We start from the raw sequence: 20,192 nt of genomic DNA on the forward strand, positions 1-20,192 counted from the left end.
ATTGTCTTAAATATATTATGTCATTTAGCAATTATAGACAACATAAAATTTTTATAACCCTTTTTAATATCTTTTATGATGTTCTTAAAATATATCTACATAAAAAATAATGTCTCGATACAGAAATATTCTTAAATATGTGAGGTGATATTATTATTGCTGTTCTTGTGACAGTTTCAACTGTTAATTCAAAACTTAAAAGCCTTTACTGAGAATCCACACTGAGACAAATTATAAACTTCTTCTCAGCATCAATCCTATTCCCCGCACCAGCATCAAAGAAATTATTTCCTCTTCTATGTTTCCTAAAAATCTTTTTTTATATATCTCTTTAGAGCACATGAAGTCTTATTTGTTACAATTATTTGTTCATCTGGTTATCTTCCTCCATACTGCATGTTCCATAATTCTGGCACAAAGCATTCAGGAACGCTTAGCTGATGTCCGTGGAATGGGAAATCTAGGTAACTATTTACATTGCATTTAAAAGCTGAAATCTCATGTAACTTTGACATCCTCAAATCACAGAGTTATTGTAAGTACATAAAAGAAATGATTAAAAGTTTAATCAATTAAAAACAGGTTTATAACCCTGATTATGACAGAATATGTTATTAAACTTTTAGTAAATGTAAACATCTCAAATCTAAATTTGTTAAGTTTTATAATGTTACAAGAGTTGATTTGAGATATGGTGGGAAAAGATGATGACTAATCAAGTATATTCCAAAAGCAAAAATTCCAAATATGAGATGATAGGAAGAGAAAGAGACTTGAGAAATCATATGAATACATTTTCACATCTCCAGGGACACCTGTATGTCTCAAGGATGTCCATGCCAATGAATTAACCTTGTAGATTTCCAGAAAGCAAGCAATCTCATTTTAATCCATTTTAAAATCTATTTAGCAACTATTTTGAATACAAACTTTTGTCATGAACATTACCAGTAGACAAGAAGGGTAAAGTTGTTAAATTGGCATAATGAATTCTCATGGGTTGAATAATCTGAATAGATACAGCAAAATAATTGAGAGCTACAAAAATTAAGATTATTTTAAAAACATCACAGTGTGTTTGAATAACACAATGCTATAATATGTTACAGCTGTTAATGACAAGAAATAATGTTTTTAAGGAAGCAGTCTTCAATTAATCATTTCCTCTTTTAGTGGGATAATTTATGAAAATGAAACGAGGCTAATAAACCAGAAAGAATGGGAGGAAAGAAAGAAGTTAAATAAATTGCTTCCTTTTGTAACAACAAAAAGTCATGATATCCATCATTTGGCCAGAAATATCACGTTGCTAAAGGCCTTATTTAGTATTTGATTCTCTTCCAATATAGCAGAAACAGAAGGCATCACATTTCAGCTTTCCATTTATTTCACTTTTCATTTTAACCCTATAAGTGTCTCCCAAGATTGAAATGTTAATAATGTAACAATCTTAGGAAATTTGACAACATGTAGAAAAGACAGAGATGAGTAAGGTGGTGAACCATATATTTATTCAACTATTTGATCTCTGTTATCGTTTTGATGTTCTCCTCCTTCAGGTTATTAAAAAGTTGAATTTCATAAATAATAAATATAAAAGTAAAAAAACTGGGGGAGGGGAAAATGGTTGCAAATTATTTAAATATTCAGCAAATACAGTTTGTCTCTGAACTGCATAACAAGAAATCTAATTCCAGTTGTTTGCATCATATTGCAATTTAATTGTTTTTTCAATAATATTCACTGTTAAAGGTTATTCAGGGGAGGAAAAAAATGTTGCCCATCAACTCTTAGTGACAAGGAAAATTGTAGATATGTACTTCTTATGTATAAGCATCATTACTTACATTTTCCTTACTAGAATCAAGATGATTTTCTCCAGAAATTCAACAGGCACTTTATCAATAGAAAAGAATCTAATTTGATTTCAAGCAAAGGAATAATATCTCTTTAAGTAGCAGTAGCTGAAAAGACATTTCGCTGGATGAATCAATGTCGTTTGAGAAGATGTAAAATATTTAAAAATTTAAAAAATTGACAAAAATTTCATTCATCTTTAATATTCACGTATATTTTTGGACCTATTTACATGGTTAACAACTGATTTAATAATATTATATACTACAGTGTACTTAAATTCTACAGTATATACTAAATAAGGTAACAGGGATCATGTTTGCTTATTTATCAGGATAATTCTTCTTACAAGTTTCTCCAGTGTTTTGTATGATACTAATACCAACTAGTTTCCCAGTAAATGTTGAATTCGAGTTTGCGTGCATGCATGAATGCAGCTAGAAATGCATGCATCTATGCATATTAAAGTCCACGTGATTAATAAATCCATTTGTCAAGTACAAAAAAGACTCAACTAATGAAATCTTAGACAAAATTTAAACTTACAATTTGTCAACTTGTGAAGATAAATTTAAACTTTAAACTACTTTGTTTTATGCCCTAAATTAAGATCTGTCTTTGATGCTGGGAAGTAATTATCAACCAGAGCACAGCATTTAGAATTTTACAATTCAGGTAGTTCCTAATCTTCCTTGAATCCACAGATTCAAGTAGATTCATGTTTAAAACGTTCTTGTTGGTAGATAGATAGGTAGATGCATCAACAGACAGATAAATAGGGCCAGGTATTTTAATTTTATTATTCATAGGTAATTACTGTATTTGAGAGAATCACTAGTATCTTATTTTTTAGAGCCTTACTAATTTAAGATATGAAAATGAAATTGATGTGTTATGAGCTAACTGTAAAGTCATCTGAAAAGTTATATTTAATACTGTGCTTAGTATCTGGTGATATTAGAGGCTGCAATGCTTCCTAGAATAGGGCAGGCTGAAATTCAATTACTTAAAAAGCAATACCAATATGAAGATATCTACTGTAGTATTTATTTAGTTTATAGTGAACATATGATATGTTTTATTTTCATAATTTTATAGCAAACAGTTTACCAAGAAAGCACATATAATCTATATGCCAGAGTAAAATTACCATAGGAACTTTCACATTTAAAAATCAGGAAACATGGACTTTAATGTTTAATTTAGTTTTTCCCAAAGAGTTATGATAGGAGATGATGGATAATACCAAGTTGCTGAAGCAGAAATCTATAAACAATAATGAAAATACCATCTTGTATTTTAATATGTGTTCCTTATGAATTTTGGAATTTAAAGACATACAGCATGCTTAAAAACTTTCCATTTACAACAGTTCAATTATAGGTGTATAAACAATTGGATGATCTCAGTTGACATGTTTAAAAACTTAATAAGGAGAAACGACAGCGCAAAATTTTTCAAACTTCTTATTCAGGTTGTATGTGCATGTCTTGCACATGTATACTGTGAATAATTGAATTATCTGCCTAAGAGAATATTGGAAGATGACTTTTGTGATGATTGATTATCTCCAGTGAAAATAGTTTCAAAAGGGTTTACAGAAATCATAAAAAATAATACTTTAATAATTTCATTCTAAGATGCACACTTCTTTATATTTTAACGTCTCTGATATCAGAATATGTCTTACAATTGCTTTTGATGTGAGTTGATGTTGCTATTTCCCAGAAAAAATCTGTTCTTACTTCTGTCAGACACATGAGATCCGACTACCCTAATACCTCTTTAAGTTAAAGTCTCTGTCTAAAGTTTTTGGTCCACCCCGTTGGTGTGAATTCAGAAAGTAAAGATTCATGGGTACCATCTTGTGATTCACGGAGTGTTTTTTCCACCACCCATGATTATGGTTGAAACAGGCAAATTTCCTTGCTATCTTCTTCTGCATGGGAGTTCATTTCTCCTTTGTATTAATGCTGAAACATATTGTGTCCTGGCTTGATGCGGGACTATCTATTAGATTGTTCATCTTGGACAGCTTTTCTTTTTCAGAAGTACATAAAGTAATGGTGTATCTTACATTCAGTGACATCTTAGACTTGATACAATTTATTAATTTATTAAAGTTAGGGATTTTTTAGAGCTAACATCATGCTCATCTATCAAAGCTTGAGGCTTCTCTTGGGGCTAAATACTCAGATTCATAGTTGGATTTTCTATATATTTAAAAGACGCTAAAGCACAGACCAAACTAGCATTGCTACAAAATACTAAATGTATAGCTCTGCAGACCATAAAGATGACACTGCCAAAGACATTTTATGAAATTTTGGAATGATTTTGATGCCACCCAAGACAGAAATTGAGAAGAGCTAGTCATGGAGATAATTAAGAAGACTGAATTCTGTAGAGTTTTATTGTTGGGAAGCTAAAAAGAAAATGCATGTATGTAGAACAGCCAAGAGAACTGTTATGAAGTGAAATTCAATGATGGCGTTAAACTAGAAGTTAGGACCTAAGATATTTCAAAGATTAAAAAATCTAAGATGTTAATTTTTTTAAAATGTTGTTACTTATGGTATAGCTTTTTCCTTTCTGGATATGCAGCTCATAGTACAGCTCATTCTTGTTTAGTAAAGAGGAAATGCGAGGTAGTTTAAAGGTAAATTGACTCACCCACTCGTGCTCTTGAATGCAAATTCAGACAAGATTCAATTGTGTGCACAATAGTGATTTTAAGGAAGGTAACGTATTGGAAACAACCTGAGGTTTCTTTTTAGCATTCAGTATGAAGTCTGAGTGGGAAGACAAGAAGATCTGCCAGCACATATATATTTAGGGTTTTATACTAAAATTTCCCTAGGTGAATAGCCACCAGTGATGGAGTGTGCTGGACCAAGGGGTATCAGACCGGATTTTTCTCATTCATCTAGGCCAATTCACCTTTAGGGCTGCCTTTACATGAGAGGAAGCAGAGTGTTAAAGGTTTCACGGAGAGTAAAATTTCTTCCACCTTAATTCTGAGTTATTTTATATAGTCTCTCTGTTAAAATCTCAGGATGTGTGAAATATAGAATGTCACAGAATATGTTTACCATTACAGCTGGAACTGATCATCCTGAAGTGTATAATTTGACTTCAAGTTGCTTAGCAGCTTTCTGTGAAAGCATCTCATATCTTTATATATTTCCATATGAGCACGTATATTTTACTCACTGTGAGATGTGACATTAGCAAGCCATCATATAGGATTTAACAGAGCTGGGCTCTGGGTTTTTGCCCATTTTACTTTCAAATATTGACATCACCTATTCCAAGATAATTCACTGATTCCTAATGATAAGCCTCAGTCTGGCCATTTGGGAATTCCTGACTTAGTTTCCATATATTTGAAATTTATTGTAATCTATGGTGTATATTTTTTTATGCTTGGTCAATTAGCAATACAAGCTGACAAGGAATAAAGAGGCCTTCAAAAAAGGAATGTTTTATTGCTGCAGAGCTTCTTGGACTATTTTACCATTTCCTCCCATATATCACAAGCATCTACTTAGAGTTGTTTATTCTACCCCCGACTCTACCCCAAAAATAGACCCATAATACTGAACCATAGCAATTCCCTTTCCTCCCTACAGTATGCATTCTGATTGAAGAATCAGGAGAAAAATTGATTCATGTTCATTTTATTTTCCATAGCTAAGCAATTCTACATTCCCAATTTCTATAGGCTTTCACCATTCTAATTTCATCAAAGCACAACTTAAGCACTCTCCAAAGTCCATTCATGCAATTGTCAACAACATTTATTTATCCACAGTCTCACTTAAAAAAAAAATGAATATGCCTTTGATCAGCTGTTCCTTATATAATTGTACACTCATAATTCCAGCATATGTATCTTTTTGAAAAAATACTGAGTCTTTGAAGGTACTGGATTGCTAAACAAATAGAAGTATCAGTAAGATACTGTGGGGACCTGGAATTGGCCACCCCAAGACATGTCTCTTTAGCATCAGGATTATTTGAGGCTAATTGCTTTTGATAAACTGGGACAGGGAAGGAGGCTCTGAGGAATGGAACTTGCCCTTTGTTAGGACACGTTTACATTTGTAAGGTAAATCTCTATCTGTAAAGGTGCCTCCCTCTCTGTACCAGGAAGAAGAAAGGAGATGACCTTCTCTCTAAAAACTCTTAATCAATACCAAAGGCAAGGACTTAAAATCTGCATTTTATTGTGCTAGTCTGGTAACCTCCTGTAACTGACTTCCCTCCCCCTCCCAACGTTGGCATTTTTTAAGGATTAAGCATCTTTCCTTAGGCTAGGAACTGATTGCTGCGCTCACCTGTGACCGCCCAGCTCCAGATGATAGACTTGCCTCCTGCTACACCCACCGAGATAGCAGACCACTACCTGCTGTGTCCATCAAGCACTGTGCCGACAGGGCAATCTTGTGACTATTGTGGGAGGGACATTTCAATCACATGTGAAACACCCTGTTTGGGGGTATATAACCACTATGTGCACCCCACTTCTTCGGTGCCCTTTCTTCCTTCGGGAAGAAAGGCCCCGGGCCATGGTTCCTCATAAAGCTTTGTTTAATTTTCTCTTGCTATTCTGTCTCATGTGAATTTAATTCGTTCTCCGGCCAGACGAACCCACATTTGGGAAGAGGAAATGTCTTCCTCCCCTACAATACATATAAAGATACAGAGACACAGACATATCAGTGAGATATATATATGTCAGTGATATATACATAGTTCTCTGGCAATCTTCAAAACATAGCATAGTATCCTACATATAGAGGTGTATAATAATAATTTATTAGGTAATGGATTGGTTGATAATGATGTTTTTAAAAGAGAGATTCTGTTCCTGAATATGATGGTGTTAATAATAACAATGTATGAAAAATCATTTTCACAATAAATAATAGATGCTATTTAGTTCAAATCTCTACTGAAACATAAAAACAAGTATCTATGCTACAGCTTGAAATATTACACTATTCACTTAAGAAATATTTATTAAATATCTATGATATTCATGATATTGTATCTGTTACAGCCCTAGAGATAAGAGTAAACAAAATAACAAGGTCCATATTGATATGGAGATTAAAGTCTGACTGGAAATGAGATCTAGTTACATTGTCTTATTTCTTCTTCTTCCAGTTATTATCATTAGCTTCTCCATATCTAAGCAAGTAGATTCTTTATAATGAATTAATATTTCATAATACTGCACTGCTTAAACTGTGCTGATCATAATTCAATATTTTTACGTGAAATAGATAATGGAAGACTAGTGCATGTTTTGCTGTGCATTTGACACATTTAAGAAGGGTGTGTCAATAATTCATTATATCTGTAAAAAGATAAAGACTGATAACATGTGCTCTAATTTGTTGATATATTTTTTCTTTATAATGAGAAAAATAACAGACAGGTAAGTCCTTGGCAGGAAAATTTTGCAAGCAAAACTGGATCCAGAATATAGGCTCAGTTGGTGGCTGCATGTCCTCTGGTATTGGCATCCCCCAAACAAGACTGTGAACGCTCATAAATCAGACACCAGCACATGCGGGATACACAGCAGGGGGATCTGACTTTCAGAGAGGTAGCTGGGTTTTCCAATGCATGCTGGGTGTTGTTTGTGCAGTGTATTTTCTTAACATTTATGAAACAAGAATATTCTATACAGAGAATTAGTAGATCAAATCCAATTTACAAAAACATCAGACCTTATTTTAGGATTAATGTAAAAGTTACCAAAAAAGTTAATAGGATAATTATATTCAAGTACATGTAAAATGTTTACATTTGACATTTTAGCCATTTTTAACCATGAACGTTCATTAGCAGTGATGTCATTGGTAAGTTTCCCCAGTAGAGGGAAGCATAGACTCATTATTGTTTTTGTAAAGGGTTGAAGTAGGAGGAGTGAGATATACTACAATATTACTGCATTTTAAATGAAGATTGGTTGATATTTTAGCATTAAATAAGCAACTTGACATTAAAGAGGTCTTGACATCTTTTAGGGAGCATAAAATGAACTTCCTCCAAAATCCTCAGTTCAAGGGAATATCAAACTAGTAAATCAGTGTGAAGGCATCTGAATTAGCTTCTACTTGACTAGGGTACCCAATAACAATATATTGGGTCTATATCATCAGCATATTAATGAATAATTTGCAGCTCTTATTTTAAGATCACATTTTCTTCTTTGATGTATCTAAATGAATATTTTTGTTGCCTACTACTCTCAGGTTGCCACTGTATACAGAAGCATGTACTTAAACCTTTTTGTTAATATGAGAAAATTGAGCTTTACATCTCATAAAGGTCTGGAAGCTGGAATTTACCATACCTGCAGTAATAAAACGTAATCCAGTGCTTTATGTTCTTTAGAATTTTCTTTCTCCTAGATTTTCTTTCTCTTTAGTTGCATTTCTTTAAGTGTTCTGGAAGAGGTGTGTGCCCCACATGCATATGTGTGGATATGCATTATTGCCTATGATTTTATTCTGCTATTAACAGGTTAAAAGACAAAAACTGTTGTAACTTACCATGGTGTTGTAAGTCTGAACAGTGAGTCAGTGGGTCTCCATTTCTTATATCTTGTCGTCTTGTGCGTCTAAAATAATTACATTTAAAAGGTGTTATTGTATCTCTATTGTCTCTTGGGAATTTGTCATAAGAATTAAAAAGAATAAAAAATCAAAGACTTCAAGAGCTTATAGAAAGAAATGCATCTGCATTTGACTAAAAGATTTTTAAAATCAGCTCAGTATACCTCCAAGACGATCAAAATGGGAACCAGTAGACAAATGTACTAACAATGCATTAAAAGTCTTTTAAAGTATTGATAACAGAAAATTCATGTTTTTTTGCTATTGGATGTCAATGAATAAGAATGTAACATCCAGAAACTCTAAAATTCTTAACATCTTAAATTCTGAGGAAAAAGCACAAAATTAACCCATTTCTTCAATAAATAGAATTAAACTTTTTTCCCTCATCACTGATAAAGGATTAAGCTTGAAAATTAAAATCCACATGAATGTTCTCTTTCTCTTAATACTTATATATAATCCCTTAAGTAGATTTTTTTTTTAAATTTAAAAGTATTAAGACAGGAATCTAGTTTTTAAGTTCGTTTTTAGTTTTAGATCATATTAGTTGCAGTACATTCTGGGCATCCTCTCTCTATATTTTGCTAACGGTTAACAGGGACGGAGAGGTTGGTTCTAGCCATTGTGGTGCAAAAAAATGTGTAGTTTGAGAAAGAGGCTAAAAATGGAGATTGACTATGTGTAATAGACTGGAAAAGATTGAAGACACTTGCCCAACTGTTTTTTTGCATCTATTTTAATGCGTATTGTCTTGCTGCAAAGTTAGTTACCATCCCTGAAAAGAGCTCTTATAAAGGCCATTGAGAATTGCATATATGGAATTTGTTACTGTATTCATGAATTTAGAAGCCCAAAGTATTTATAGACTTCTATTTGTAGATTTGGTAAGACCATCAAACAGATGTTGCACATTTCAAAATTTAGCCAACAAGGGGACTTGTGAAACACGAACCACAAAGCATTTGGGAAGGCATTTTTCTTCCATTTAAACTTTTGAAAAATGCCATCACAAAGGATATCTAAATTATAAGACCTCTAAACATCCTTTTCAAGACACATGAAACTGGATTAAGTAAAATCTGTAAGGCATAACAAAAATGTGTTAATGATAATTCCTTCAATCTTGGATTGTAAGTATGCAATAAATGCATTTCAAATATATAATCATATACAGGTTTTTAACTTATTATAGATGTATTATGATTTATTTTTATCTTCTTTTTTATTAAGAAAACCTTAAAATTCAAATGTATTATTACTAAATTAGACAATGTTATACACTTTCACATGGAAAGCAAATATTTCTTTTTAGTTCAAACATGAATTCTACATTTTTTGAGGAACATTAAAAGCTCCCTAGAGCTAAATGAATTTAAGAATCATAAAATTTTAATCTTAAATAATTTAATTTTCTTGCAGTAAAGCTGCATATTGCCATTTATTAAACTATCCATGTTTTCTTTAATCAATAACACATTACCTCTACCTAAAGTTTTTATCTTAGATTTAAGTTGCCAACAAAATCAATAGGTATATAAAAGTAATACAAACATGTTATCTCAATTCTAAGTGTTGAAGGCTTAAGAAAATTGTGAATATTTATTAAATGTTATGAGCTAATGCTACATTTACATCTAACAGTATTATTAACAAGAGACCAAGTTTTAGTCCATCTGGACTGATTATATGATAGGTTTAAGTTGCAGATGATTTAACACAGTAGTCAATGTTATCTAAATTGTGTAATCAAAAGATTTAAGTAAAAATTCATGTTATTTCTTTCCTCTGTTTCCCAAACATTTAAAATAATCCAAATGTTGTAGAACACGCTTCACTAGCAAAGGAAAAAAAACCCATGTTCACAGCTTCTTTGAAAATATTAGCTGTAATGAAAAATAAAAAGTAAATTTTATGGCTCATAAAATGCAGTGGCTTAATAATGCTGATTTCTATTTTATTTTTCAATAGGTTGATGTGCATACCTTTAATCTTTAGGTTTATGTTAGCAAGATATTGTACATTACTTTCATCTATCATTGCTCATTTCCTAAACATTGGTAAATATCCACAGAGAAAGGTAGCCATAAGAGAGTAGTAGACAATATGTTGAGATGACTATTTTGTCAAATGAAGAAAGTGTTTTTACTTTTTAAAGCAAAAGTAAACGAAGTTTGTGTACAACTTTTAGGATATGTCTAAGAGTTCCCTGAAGTATAACCGCCCCTCCTGAAGATAATACTGTGTTCAATGATTCAATGTCCATGTCTACTGCTTTCAATCTCCCAGACAGTCACTTAGTTATGTCTTTTCTAAACATATTGTTTTAGATAACTTTTCAGATATATCTTAGCAACTTTTATTCAAGCATATCCAAAAAAATACTTTTAAATGCTATCAAGAGTATACTTAAAATAGTTGTATAACACATATACAGATTAATAGATATTTTATTATATGGTTTTATATTTCAAGTTCAGAAACTGTAAATGTGAGATGATACTATGATAATATAGTGGTATTAAAATTTGGGGGTAAAATAGATATATTTCGATGCTAGCTAATCAAAATTATATATATCACACACAAAGATGTGATATCTTCAAAACTAGAAAAAACTCTTCTTGACTTTTTATAATTGGGTTCCTGTGGACTCTCAAAGACTCTAAAGGTAAATAAATTCATTTCTCTGAGAATTTTCCATTCACCCAGAGATACAAATTGCCTCATTAAATTTTAAAACCAGGCTAGAATGTTGGATAGAAAAAGAAGAGCATTTTCTGGACAAAAGAGCATTTTTGTACAAAGGCTCAAGGCCCAGGCCAGATCCTCATCATGACTTTCTCCAAGGCTTTGGCTTTCAGTTTCCATTTGTGTAAAATGAAGGTAAAAACTTTATAATTCCCAAGAGTAAACATTCAAGGATATTATTGTGATGTTTTGGATCTACCTCACTAATTTGTTAAAACCATTTGTTCCACTACGTTTAGTACCAAACTATCCTGTTATACATTTTTCTGATTGGTTTGACTATTTAAGGGAAAAAAAATGAAACAAAACCTCCTGAAACCTCTTTTTATTCATCAGAAAAAGGTGATGAACTTACACAAAGAAAGCTGTTCCAAAAAATGGAATCAGGTAAGATAAATAGAAAATATTTGTATTTATTTCCAATACATCTCCTACCTCTTCGCGGTAGGAAAGTAGCGAGAGCATGAGGAGCCATCCCAGGCGCAGTAAGGGTCTCTGGCGAGGCAGCACTCGGCACAGGCCTTCCCATAAACATCACAGCGGTGCAGAGGGAGCTGGGCCACCCCTGCAGTGGAGCCAATGTAGAGTTGTTGCTGTGGAAAGAGCTTACTGTTAGGACCCAAACTATCTTGTTTTCAAATCTCTTTTCTTAAAAAAATGTTTATTTATACATAACTTATCAAAAATAAATTTGTATTTATAAGTTTAATATAATACTATTATTGGTAGTTTCTTCAAAGGCCTGGCAGATAATGTGACCATTTAAAATAGAGCAAGATCAAAATCTTAATATTTGACTGAAACAGGAGTATTTTATAATAAGGATAAAACCAAGGGAAAATAAAGGAAGACAGTAATAGTTATGTCAATTATACTTCAATAAAAATAACCTTTTAAAAGAATACAGTAAGACACTGAGCATTATAACGTTCAACCTTTCAGTTTTTGCTTTTAGATAGCTTGCTTTTTTTCCTTCTACTGTTTATCATTTTGATTGATCAGATTATCTACATTGCCATGTAGGGAGGGATCTTTTGGTTCTGTCTTGTGGGCACCCTATTACATTGCCTGGGATAGAGTTTTCTCCTAAAAGAAGGAAACAGGAAGTTTTGGTGCCTGATTGTGTAAGAAGTTTTGCTCATTACTGTCTTGTTCTTGCACTACCTCCAAGAAGATTACTTTAAATAAAACTACTAAATTACTTTTCCTTCAAAAGATCATCAAAGAAGGGAATCAAGTACACGCTGGCTGGTGCAGTAGACTTGAACAAAAAGCTCCAGTGTTGTGGAGAAAGTATGTATCGGGCTTTGAGGTACCTGGATTCCAGGTCTTGCCCTACATTAACTCTCTGTGTGATCTTGAGCCATTCACATAATTTTTCTAAGACTTCCTTCTCCATAAAATGAGCATGTTTAACTAAATCTTTAAAGTACGAATTCAGATACAATGAACTACAATGCCATTATCATCAATGAATTTGGAGTTACTGAATGAGGCAGAATATGGAAAAAAAAAAAAAAACCTTTGTAACAGCAACTAATTCAGGATTTAAGTACAATTTAAAAAACGCCTTTAACAAAGTTGAGCGAATGTAGCATATCAGCTGCAAATTTATGTAAACACAAAATGAAATACAAATAAAACTATTTTGCGATTTCTCCACATTCTACCGTAATTGGTGTCACAGCTCCCTTTTCTTGTATGTACTAAAGGATTATTCAATCCTTTATAGTAAGCCTTAAATAAAACTTGTGTAAATACTGAAACATCTAATAGTACACATGGAAAAGACCTCCAAAGTGTATTTTAATTTCTCCATATAAGTGAAATTTCTCCATATAAATATTTAGACAATTATATTTTCCTATAAGTGAAAAATAAGTTACAGAAAAGCCAGCTTCTGAACCATGGTCTGTTCTTTTAATATTACAAAGTGCCTGACAATCAGCAATGGATATAATTAAAATTGTGTTTCCAAAAGACTTTCAAAGATGGAATACACATATAAATAAACAGATAAGTTGAATGAAGACTGATGTAACAATTAGAAACGAAGAAATTACTAAGTTATAAGGAGTACTTATATAGAAAACAATTCCGTGCTTAAAGCTAACCAACTTACATATATCTTAACACAGGAAGGGATGTAAGGCCAAAGAAGTAATACAATAAAAGTGAAGCCATTGTGGAAGCAGTTATACTGACAAATATTGCCTATTCCATTCCCTTAAATGAAGAATATTTACAATACATAATACTCTACATAGCATATAGAATACAGTATGTAGTACAGATACTCAACTTTTTACTATATTCATCTTTTATCATGTTGAAAAATGCTACATACCACAGCAAATTAAGAAATGATAGTTAAAGTCCCTGGGAGGAAAAGATGAATATTGTTAAGATTTTGGTTGAGAGAAAGTCAGATTGATTTGTACCTCTCTTAAAGCATCTACAGAAGCAGTATGTGATAACGGTCAACTATGATTTGAAAAATATTAACAAAGAACTTAACTAATGGAAGGAACTTCTTTTTCTCCCTCTTATCCTTTATTTCTCTCTTCCAAAGGCATGTTTTTAAAAAAATAAATTTAGATTGTATTGAAGGCGAGCAATTTCAATGTGATGGAAAATGAAACAAACACATTTAAACAACAATTAAATTAGCTAAAATGGGGTGCCAATATCCAGAAGCATCATTGTTATTGGTGAATATGGGCATGCCTATCCACAATTGTGGTCATAACTACAAATTTAAAAAACTACTGATTAAATTGGTCATACCTAATCAAAAGATCTTAATGTTTGGCCAATAAGTTAAAAAGCATGAACAAAATGCATACTTATAGATTTCTAAGAATATAACATTTGAGTAGCAAAGGAGTTGTTATTATCTAAATAACGGTAGCTAGATCTGTCATATCCTTTTAGGAGAAAATCACAATAATACATGGGAAGACTAGAAAACCAAAAATATGATAACTGAAATTATTGTAATGATAAAGTGTGATGAAATGCCAAAATTTAAATACAATTCAATGTCAAGTTTTTACTTTATAATTATTCTGCAGTATTATTAATGATTTGCAGAACGAATTATGCTAGCTAAATGAAATCTAAGGGATGCTTGCAGACATCATTGAGCATAATCCAGTCACTAACAAGTAACCTGATGTGATTTTTCTGCCCAATTTAACATCACCACAGGCTTTCTCACTATCTTCCTTAACAAGCTGCAGGTCATAAGCAGGAGATGAGTCCATTTATCCAGAAAATTAGTTGTAACACTGCTTGTCCCTCTTGAAACTACTGCCTCATTTTTAAAATGTCCATGAGCATGAATGAAATTGAGTCTCTTCTGCAAGAAATCAAACTTCTAGCAATGGAAAATGAAGGCTGGGGACACTTTCTTCTATCATGGTATTGTAAATTGATAAACACTTTTTGTTTGTTTTTTGGTAAAAAGTTTTGCATTTAATAGGTAATTCTTAAGGTTGCTTTAAGAACTTTTAAAAATGGGGCCAGCCTGGTGGCATAGTGGTTAAGTTCACACACTCTGCTTTGGTGGCCCAGCGTTCTCAGGTTTAGAGCCTTGGCATGGACCTACACACTGCTCATCAAGCTATGCTGTGGTGCCATCCCATATACAAAATGCAGGAAGATGGGCACAGATAGCTCAGGGCTAATCTTCCACAGCAAAAAGAGGAAGATCAGCAATGGATGTTAGCTCAGGGCCAATCTTCCTCACAAAAAAAATAAAATTTTTAAAAAGAAAGGAAGGTTTTACAAAACTAGATGTAATATAATTAAGACTGGCAATGAAGCTTACTAGAGAATAAATACTTTAAGAAATCATTGCGAGTGTTGGCCCAGTGGTGCAGCGGTTAAGTTCACGTGCTCTGCTTTGGTGGCTGCAGGTTTGCAGGTTCAGATCCTGGGCAAGAACCTACACACTGCTCATTAGCTCATGCTATGGCAGCATCTCACATATAAAATAGATGAAGATTGGCACAGATGTTAGCTTGGCAACAATCTCCCTCGAGCAAAAAAGGAAGGTTGGCAATGGATGTTAGCTCAGGGACAATCTTCTTCACCAAAAAAAAAAATTAAAATGAAAAATAATGGGGCTAGATCCATAGCTGAGTGGTTAAGTTTGCACACTCTGCTTCAGCAGCCCAGGGTTAGCCAGTTGGGATCCTGGGAGCAGAACTACCCACTGCTCATCAAGCCATGCTGTGGCAGCATCCCATATAGAACCCGAATGACCTACAACTAGGATATACAATTATGTACTGGGGCTTTGAGGAGGGGGGTGACTTCTTTTAAAAAATCATTACAAGAAAGAATATCCCAGTCTAGCTTCCATCCTGGAAATCCCCAGATTTCCTTGCCAACATTGGACAATTTTTAAATTACAGGTACAGGTGAACACATACTCATGAAGTGTAAGTTAACAGTATCACGTCAATAATATCTGCACTGAGTTTCTCTAAATATCTTGGAGGTTATCAATCTCTTTTGATACGTATGCGTGGAAAGAACATATGCTGAGTTTTATTGGCACAGTATTTTAGTGTCTTGAACAAGGGATAATATATGGTCAGCGATGAAACGTAAACAATTCAGGAATAGATTAGCCAAATGATTCTCACAGTTAACAATTTTGGATATAACTTTTCATGGCAGCGAGTGAGGTCTCCCTACTCCATTCTGGCTTTTCCTCCTAGGTTATTTAATACTTAATTTCAACTCAGTATCCAAGCCTCTTTTTTTGTAGTTACCATTGATATACTGGATAGAACGTCTATAACATTTATAGGGAAAAGGTAATTTATTACAAGTTAAAACTATATTTATTTTGTACATATCATTTAGGATTTGGAAGTCATTTGTGTTTCTTAAGTGTCTTGCCAAAACACTCATTCAATGTGAATGGAAAGACTATTAATATGCTGACCTTAACCCTTGAATTCATGAAGTTTAATAACATCATTTGGCAGTGATCGTTTTGCTGGTTTCCTTTTATATTGAGCCAAATAAATGTTTTCTCTAGCACACGATACTACTGAAAAAGTAAAATTAACTTTTTAACTCAGGATCCTCCAAACACATATAGTAAAGTGCATAATTTTATTAGCCTATAAAATGTGTTTTGTTTAGATATGCAAACTAAATTGAATTATAAACTTATTTATATTCTGAAATATCCATCAATGTTATTTTCAAAGGATAGATGAAAAATATCATTGAGTAAATTATATTACAAAGACCAATAAAAGAAATGCTATACATGAAATTTGCGAGAAATAATGATCTAAGAAATGTATTTATAGGATATATATGAAATTGCTTAAAAATATGGGAGCAATGAAATTTATCTTTATTTCATTCTACTAGCTTTTTATACGAATATTTTTTCTTTTCTCCTGTTTTTTTGAACAATTATTAATAAATTTGTAAAATTTGCTGGATCAAATTTTTTTTCAAAAAAATTTCCAAAAATTATTTGGAACACAAAATTAGCAAGATAGCGACTGATTGTAATACATAATGATAGTACCTGCTTAGTGGAAAGCTCCATTGCTGAAATAGTAGTTGGTTCCTAAAGAAGAAAAAGAAAATGTGAACTGTTTGGTCAATCAGAAAAGTCAGTTATTAATTAATTAACATGGGGCACTAACATAAGTTTTCAGAGAGATAACTTTAGTACCCACAAGAAGCAAGATAACTGGGAAATAAAACACATGAAGGAAATTCCATAGATAAGTGTTAAATGTGTGGAGCAGACAATAAGGGTTTGTTAATGTCCTCCAGCCAAAGACCATCAGGAACATACCAGTAGTTGACCAAGTTGGGTTTATTGCTCATTGCAATAATTGAGACCATGGGACTGCTCAGTAAGAGACTGTGGGAAAGGACTTCTATGTTTTGGGCTTGTGTTAAGTGATTTTAAGAAGGGTTCAAGGAAGTCGGGCTTTTCTCTGCATTGGATGCTGTCAAAAAAACAGAGGTAATTTTATTATGAGGTGTCTGCATAAGTCTTATTTAGAAGGAGGGAAGAACAGTGAGGCTAAGAGCAGTGATTTGTAAAGAGGTAGCAATCACTCGTACAGGCAGGAAGGGGGATATTTGTTCATTTTTGTGGTTTTCGTAACGTTTATGTTCTTGTCTGTGTTCACACTTGATTAACAGAATGGTCTTGCTTCATCATAATCTCAGAGTGGCCCCTTCTGCTGTTGGTGTTCTGTGAAAATTTTTATGTTCAACTGAAGAACACCGTGGCTTAGCTGACAGCGCCAAGCCAGCTCCTAATGACATCAATAAGGAGCTGGAACTGATAGTATTAGCCAGTTTCCAGCTATCAAGGACTGTGAAAGCTCAGTGGGATGAAATCACTTTATTATTAAGATGACTGCTTAATGTGTAAAGGCCTACACTTTAGGTCTTTGCCAGAACATAATCTCTTCAATTTCTATCAACAGGCTAATCTAGAGAAGTAATAACTAGGGAAGTAATAATCACCAATACACTTCATTAAGTGTTCTACCGAAGCCTATCATGAGCAGATGTAGCCTGCATAAATAAGTACTGTTCTTTGATGAACTTAGACCACCAAAAGGCTATTCACCTGAACACATTAGCCTATATTGTCTTAGATTCATTTTCATTGAACTATGCTCCATTATATCTTTCATCAGTGACAAACACAATGCTAAGAAGGAGATTGCTTGGCGGTTTCAGAGGTGGCTGATGAGAAAGAGGCTCACGTGGGAAGAATAATCTTAAAAGGCCTCACTGTGTAGGTGACTAAAGCTGAGCCTGAAGAAAGCGTAGAGTTGGATTCTGAGGCCAAACTGCACAGATTCAACTAGTAACTCAAACCAGAGCAGAAGTGTGATATTAGACAAGGTATGTAATCTCTTGGTAATTCAATTTTCTCATCTCAAAAATAAGCATGATGGTACCTTCCTCATAGGACTGTTGAGAAGATTAAATGAGTTAATAAATGTAAAGCACTTTACAAATGTGCTTGGCACATAGTGTTTATTCAAATCTCTCCTCTCTCATTCTCTCTCATCACACACACACACACACACAGCTCCGTATCCTTTTCTTGCTTTAGTTTTTCTCTTTAGCGCTTATCACCATCTGGAAATACATATGTATGTATTACATTTATGTGTATATATATGATACATAAATATATATATGGCATTTATCTTGTGTCTTGTGAGATTCCCCCATACCCTGAAGCAGAGTCTGAGGTAAGCTCTTATCTGCAAGATAAGGAGCAGGAGCGAGGAACTAAGGATTGAGAGGAAGGAGAAAAAGTCAATAAAAAGATGTGCCATGGAAGTCACCACTGAGAGAAAATCTGAGGATAGTAGACAATAGATCTCAAAATTGCCCACTGATTTTTGCACAAAGTATTTATTCATTCCATTAGTCCCACACTCAGTTGTGACTCTTACTTGCCCTTTTACTTGCTATCAGAGAAGTCCTGGGGCAGAAAGTGACAGACACACAGTGGGAATTAGAAGTGAGACTGATCAGATGTGAGGAGGGGTAGCAGAGGCGTCTCATATGTCTTCTTAATTGTTTTTCTCCACACCTCACCCCCCCCAACTAATTCAGGACAGGGATTTGGGCCTGTTTCATTGACTGCCACGTCCCTAGCACCTGGGATTGTCCCTGGTATTTACAAGTTCTCAATAAATATTTGTTAAATAAATGAATGAGTGAATGAAGTCTCTTCCAATTTTCCCCTTTCTCTCCTATCTATCACTCTCCCTGTTATAGTCTGTTCTTTCCACTGGATTTGTATATTAGATAAAGGCAGCCATCTTTTAAAAAAGTCTTTCTTTATTCCTTCAAGCTTAGCAAGAATTTCCCCCAAAATAATCTAAATATTCTATACTCACTATCTTTACTTGTTCATGTCCCATTCAGTGCCATTCATCCCTCAGCCCACTGAATCTAGCCCTTACCATAGAGAGGTAGCCTACAATTCTCAGAAGCAGAAATCACCAATGAACTGTGTTGCTGAATGGACACTTTCAGTCTATATTATTATTACTGGACTTTTTTGTTTCATATGGCACTACTGATCACTCATTTCTTCTCAACTGCTTCCTGTATTAAATTTCATTATGCTTTGGAACTCTTTATTGACTATTTATTCTTAGCCTTTTTCCAAGTCTTCTCAACCTCCAGCCATTCCTCACATGTTTGCCTTCCCTGGCTGACTCCCTTTCTCTCTCTTTTGGATGCTACATTCTTTGCCTGGTGAGCTTGTCCACTCTTGTGGTTTTAATTACCCCGGTGTGCTGCAGAATTGCAAATTTCCTCATCAAACTCTAGTATCTAATCTGAGGATGGAATTTTCTTAACAAATTTAAGACAACCTGCCTGAGACACAAATGAAATAAATGGGTTAGGATGTGAATTCATTTAACAGAATAATTTAGAGATTTCCCATAGTTTCCCATTTTCATAGCTTGAATTAATAATATTAAAATAATTTTCTATAAGAATTATCAGTCATAAAGACAACTATAGTGAAAGGAATATCTACCAATATTCTCCATGCAGAGATATGATCTTTAGAATTTAATAGCATCATATCACAAAAATCAAGGAGACAATTCATCCCAGATTTTTAGCTTAAAAAGACAAAAGCTGACTATTTTATTTAGGTTTGTACAATACTGGAATCAGTGAACCCAAATAGAATTTAGAGGAGTTAGGAAAATTTCCCACAGCAACTTCTTCCATTGCAACAGCTTCACATGAGAAATGGTTCTGTGGTTAGGTAAGCAGCTACCTTCATGCAGGCTTCCATGAGATAAATTTTAAAGCCAAGGTGCAAGGAAAGTGCTTCTTAGAGAATTAACAGCTAGTGTAACTGAAGTGAAAGTTAGCTCTGTCTCAGTTCTTTTAAAAACTTAA

The 20,192-nt window shown here is 33.4% G+C and overlaps 1 protein-coding gene across 3 annotated transcripts in view; it reads right to left on the reverse strand.

Moving 5' to 3' along the window:
• Positions 1-20,192, reverse strand: part of SEMA3A (semaphorin 3A) — a 451,042-nt gene that overhangs the window by 10,328 nt on the left and 420,522 nt on the right. For all 3 annotated transcript variants that reach the window (XM_014739188.3, XM_070264479.1, XM_001491234.5), the window contains 3 exons: positions 16,804-16,845; positions 11,676-11,833; positions 8,427-8,494 (listed from right to left, as the gene is read on the reverse strand). In XM_014739188.3, coding sequence (XP_014594674.1) covers positions 8,427-8,494; positions 11,676-11,833; positions 16,804-16,845 — 268 coding nt within the window. The remainder of the gene's footprint in view (positions 1-8,426; positions 8,495-11,675; positions 11,834-16,803; positions 16,846-20,192) is intronic.

This window comes from Equus caballus, chromosome 4 (assembly GCF_041296265.1).
Source record: "Equus caballus isolate H_3958 breed thoroughbred chromosome 4, TB-T2T, whole genome shotgun sequence".
In the NCBI taxonomy this organism is placed as follows: Eukaryota; Metazoa; Chordata; class Mammalia; order Perissodactyla; family Equidae; genus Equus; species Equus caballus.